Source organism: Chaetura pelagica, unplaced genomic scaffold, assembly GCF_000747805.2.
Source record: "Chaetura pelagica isolate M959 unplaced genomic scaffold, ChaPel_1.0 scaffold159, whole genome shotgun sequence".
In the NCBI taxonomy this organism is placed as follows: domain Eukaryota; kingdom Metazoa; phylum Chordata; class Aves; order Apodiformes; family Apodidae; genus Chaetura; species Chaetura pelagica.
The window spans coordinates 1,030,303-1,035,172 of NW_009954555.1; the positions used below are offsets into that span (position 1 = coordinate 1,030,303).

At 48.7% G+C, this 4,870-nt stretch overlaps 1 protein-coding gene across 1 annotated transcript in view; it reads left to right on the top strand.

The window, feature by feature from the left end:
* The first annotated feature begins 2,109 nt into the window (after window positions 1-2,109).
* The window catches only part of MAD2L2 (MAD2 mitotic arrest deficient-like 2 (yeast)), a 4,055-nt gene continuing 1,294 nt past the window's right edge, over window positions 2,110-4,870 (top strand). Inside the window, exons 1-6 of the mRNA XM_010005131.1 lie at window positions 2,110-2,162; window positions 2,314-2,432; window positions 2,976-3,047; window positions 3,902-4,002; window positions 4,125-4,219; window positions 4,326-4,399. Coding sequence (XP_010003433.1) covers window positions 2,123-2,162; window positions 2,314-2,432; window positions 2,976-3,047; window positions 3,902-4,002; window positions 4,125-4,219; window positions 4,326-4,399 — 501 coding nt within the window. The 5' untranslated portion in view covers window positions 2,110-2,122. The remainder of the gene's footprint in view (window positions 2,163-2,313; window positions 2,433-2,975; window positions 3,048-3,901; window positions 4,003-4,124; window positions 4,220-4,325; window positions 4,400-4,870) is intronic.

The window sequence follows — 4,870 nt, forward strand, 5'->3', positions numbered from 1 at the left end:
TCCCCCGGGGTCGGGGCACGGGCCCCGGGATCGGGGCAGGAGCACCGGGATCGGGGCAGGAGCACCGGGATCAAGGCAGGGACACCGGGATCAGGGCAGGGACACCGGGATCGGGGCAGGAGCGCCGGGATCAGGGCGGAAACACCGGGATCAGGGCAGGAACACCTTGATCAGGGCAGGGCTTGTGCGCTGAGGAGCGGGACCAGGGCACCCCGGTACCCAGCTGTGCCCCGGGAGCCGCGCTCTGTCCGTAGGTGGGTCCGGTCCTTACGGCAGCCGCGGGGCGGGAGCGTCCCGGGATCCTTCCGGGATCCTCATCGCTCTCCTCCCAAGCACAGGCTGGGGCAGGAGGCCTGGGCTGTTCGGGCTGTCTGGGAAGCCTGGGTAGGAGACATGGGCAGCTGGAAGATGATTGATTGTAAATTACATGATATCCCTGCTTCCTTTGCTTCCCTATTCCCTGACATTTTTTCCCAAGCCCCACGCAGGAAGCACAGGCTTTCATCTTCCTGCTGCCTGCTCCTTTCCCACGGCTCCCCCAGCTCTCTCAGTGCTCTCTGGGATGCTGGGCAGGTGGGATGAGTTTTCCTGGGAGCTGACCTCGTACATGGAGCACAGCAAATTCCAGTGAGTGTATGGAAAGGCCATTAAGTGCAGCATTGCTCCCATCAGTTATCCCAAAACCTTAAGCTGATGTGATTATTAGGCCTAACCTCGTGGCTGCAGTGAAGGGGGGATCTCTTGGGGTGCTGTTGCCTCACTGGGGCCCATGTTTAAGAAGGGGTGATGTTTAGGAGAGGATGTGAACCTAAACCTCTAAAAACACTGATCCTTTTATACTGCTCTGATACAGATCTTTTGTACAGATTTGAGATTCTCTCTAGAGAGATGCTTAAGCATCTTAATTTTATATATTGCAACAGATCACTAAATATTCCAGGAAGTCTTTGTATCCAATGGTGAGATTCTGATTTAAGAAGGGAGAGGAGAGTAGCTCCCTTTTTTGTGAAGGCTGAAGTAATGATTTGTAGGGCTGAAAAACGTGGTTTGTTGCAGCTGAAGCAGCTTGAAAATCAGTGGCTAAACAAGTGATTGTCTGTGGTTTATCAGGTCTGTGTGAGACACCTGAGTTACTGCTGGAGGCATTTAAAGACACACACAGTTCATAAACAGCAGTGCTGCAATTAGTGGTTAGTTTGCATGTGTGCAGAGTGGGGATGAGATAATGTAAGAGAAAATGATGTACCTTGTGGCTTAAAACATGGAAGGCAGGGACTCCACTACATGAGGAGAGCTGTTGGGAAGTGGAGCCCTGGTGTCTGCTGGTTGGTGGTTGGCACATGGTATTCAGTTTGGGGACAATAATGTGCTGCCCTTGATAGTTGTCACAGATTTCAGACTCCTCAGGGAGGTGGTCACAGCACCAACCCTGCCAGGGTTCCAGGAGCATCTGGATGATGCTCTGAGGTCACATGGTTTAGTTATAGATATTCCTGTGAGGAGCAGGGAGTTGGACTCCCTGTGGGTCCTTCCCAACTGGAGATACCCTGTGATTGTGTGACAAATTCCATCATAATTATGTAGCTGCGCAGGGTTTGGTTTCCTTGGGACTAGAAAGATACTAAAGCTGAGTACCTGTCTTGTGTGGTGTCCATGGGAGATGCAGATCCATGGACAAGCAAGAATTCATGTTGTGAGAATAAACCCATAAAACTCAGCAGTTCTTCTCCAGTCCTAGCAAAATGGTTCAGAAAGGGAGAGAGGGGGACAAACTGTGAACTGGACAGATTTTCACTTGTAAAAAATAAAATAAAATAAAACTGTTAGAAAAGCAGGAATTAAATTATAAAGAATGTATCAGTCTGTGAGGCACAGCTCTGTGCTGATGCTGCCTGCAGGTTCTGCAGTCCTGGTGGTTCCTGAGGCCCTGTTGGTTATGGAAGGACCTGAAGCCCCTCATGGGGGTCAGGCCAGTGTCCAGTGCTGGTAGCTGAGCACAGGGTGGTGGGTCTGAGCCCAGAGGCACCAGGGAAGTGGAGGGCTCTGTGAGCTGAATGTGTTAATGATCTAGGAGCCAGAGGATAAACATTCTTTGTGTGATTGCTTCCAGGCTCTGGGAAGGATGACCACTCTCACACGGCAGGACCTTAACTTCGGGCAAGGTGAGTGTTTTGCTGAGCTGCCACGTGCTGTGCTTGCAGGGCTGGCTGGGGAAGGCAAAATACCTGAAACAAGAAGTGCCTACGAGTAGCTGGTCTTGCTCTGCATGCTTCTCCCCTCCCTCCTTCAGCATCCTTTACTTTTGCTTTTCAGTTGTTGCAGATGTTCTTTCAGAATTTCTGGAAGTGGCTGTTCACCTTATCTTGTATGTCAGAGAAGTTTACCCTATTGGGATCTTTCAGAAGAGGAAAAAATACAATGTACCTGTCCAGGTAGGAGATTTTCCTGGAAGCTGACAGCCACATGGACAAGCAAAATAGCAGGGATCAGTCAACACTCAGCAGAACAAACTAAGTAATTTCCAGAGTTTGTTTTAATGTGCAAACTCATTTTTGAAGAGAACTTAGTTCCTGCCAAAAGGGAAAACAGGCCTGTAGCTGAGGACACAGCAGTGCCCATGGAACAAGCAGATCATGGACAACAGTAGTAGAAGGCTTCCCCGGCCATGTGCAGTAAGGTAACATGAAAGCATGCTTCCTGGGAAGTAGAAATGGTTGGAATATACTATTCCCAATATGCTATTGTGGGTCTATATTCCCAATATACTACAGCTGTGTTGGGTAGTGATCAGCCTCAGCTAATTAACCCTTCTATGAAAGAATTACTCGTTTGAATTGACAATTTAGGGGTGAAAAATGCTCTTTGAAGCACGACTCAAGTGCCTTGTCACACAGGGTGCTTCTGTTGACATCTGTCCCTGCAGTGTTGCTGGTTGACACCAGAACACCCTCTGACTGTTCCCTCTGTTGCTGCAGATGTCCTGCCACCCAGAGCTGAACCAGTACATCCAGGACACCCTGCACTGTGTGAAGCCACTGCTGGAGAAGGTGAGATCAGATCAGGGACTGGAGGTGGTTGATAGAAAGAGAACAAACACTGTCTTTGTTACAAAATCTCCTTACAAATTCACCAGATACAATTCCCCAGCTGATAAAGTTATTAACAAAAATTAAAACTGCATCCATAACCTTTCCTTGCAGTTAAGGCCTTGCCAGCTGATCACTGGCATTTAGTTGCCAATTGATACATGAACAGGGGCGATACATCTATATATTTTCACTTACTTACATGTTAACATTCTGGTCTGGAATACATTTAAGCACCTAATCTGGCAGAATAGTCTTGAGTGCTTTACTGTGATCCAGCAAGCAGAGGTAGGTTTGAATTCTAGGCTTTGTAAGAAGAAGGTGTGACCACATGAAATGTTTCAGGCTGCTGGCAGGTTTTGAATTCTCTGCTCTTTACAAACAAACCTAAAGCACATTTAGGGAATGGAAGCAGGTCAGTTTTACATTGCAGTAGCACAAAGCTGCTCTTTTGCCAACAGGCTGAGCATATCCGAACCCCCTCATCATTGTGCATTCCTGAGTGAAGCAACGAGATGGCTGTGCCTTCCCCCCTTGGCTCCAAAACAGTATCCAGAGAAAGGTGCTGCTCAGTGCACTTCTTCTCCCTCAGCCTGAGCCATGAACTGTCAGTTTAACACCCAGCAACAAATGTCTCTGCAAAAGCATTTTTCTGATCAGTAAGAATGATCTGGCAGTGCTCAAGCTTTGCATCGCTGCCAGTGCTGTGAGCCACAACACAGAAGCACACTCCCACTTCATCAGACGTGTGTGAAGCACACTGGGGGCAGAAGACAGCTTGTTTTAAGGGAGGGATTTTTCTGTCTCTGTTGCAGAACGATGTGGAGAAAGTCGTAGTTGTAATCCTAGATAAAGAGCACCACCCTGTGGAGAGATTCGTCTTTGAGATCACCCAGCCGCCTCTTCTTTCCATAAGGTAAGGTTTCTATTACTGCTGGCCCCTGGCATCCAACACCTGCCCCTGTAGAGGTTCTGGAAGCAGTTCCAGGCCCCCAGTATGCCCCAGCATGCCAAAACCAACCCCTGTCTCCTCAACAGTTCTGAGTCCCTGCTGTCCCATGTGGAGCAGCTGCTCCGTGCCTTCATCCTGAAGATCAGCGTGTGTGATGCTGTGCTTGACAACAACCCCCCAGGTAAGGTGTCCCCACAGCCTCAAGCCGTGGCACAACTTGGGACAACAGGCAGTGTCCCATCCTCAGGTGGCTGTCCCCTGGTCTGCAGCCACCATTTCTCCTGCAGGCTGTACCTTCACAGTTCTGGTTCACACACGGGAGGCTGCCACACGGAACATGGAAAAGATCCAGGTGATAAAGGTGAGTGACACCTTATTCTGCCTGATTGTGTATGAGCTGCAGAGCAACGACTGGAAACTAGAGAGTTTGGGCATCTCAGGTCAAGGCTACTAGATCGTTTAAACCTGTGTGTGGGCATCACAGGATGCACTTCACAACCCTGCTTTGAATGTGTTAAAATGGTTTACACTGGTGAAGTGACAGCACAGTCACCACACACAGTCACAACTGCAGACAGTAGCTGCCTCAGTGCCTCAGTTAGACTGTAACAACACTGCATGATAACTGTCTAGTCACTTAGTGTTCTGACACAAAGCACAGGTACTTGAATTTAAACAACAAAAAATGCCCTCATGCCACAGCCACTCTGTGTGGGTGGCTGATTCTTTATAAACAGCAAAGAAGACCAAGATTCAATAAACTGGTGGGATTTGGGTGCACAAATACATTTTATCTTGCAGGAAAGTGTGTGCAGATCACTTCTTAGGGAAA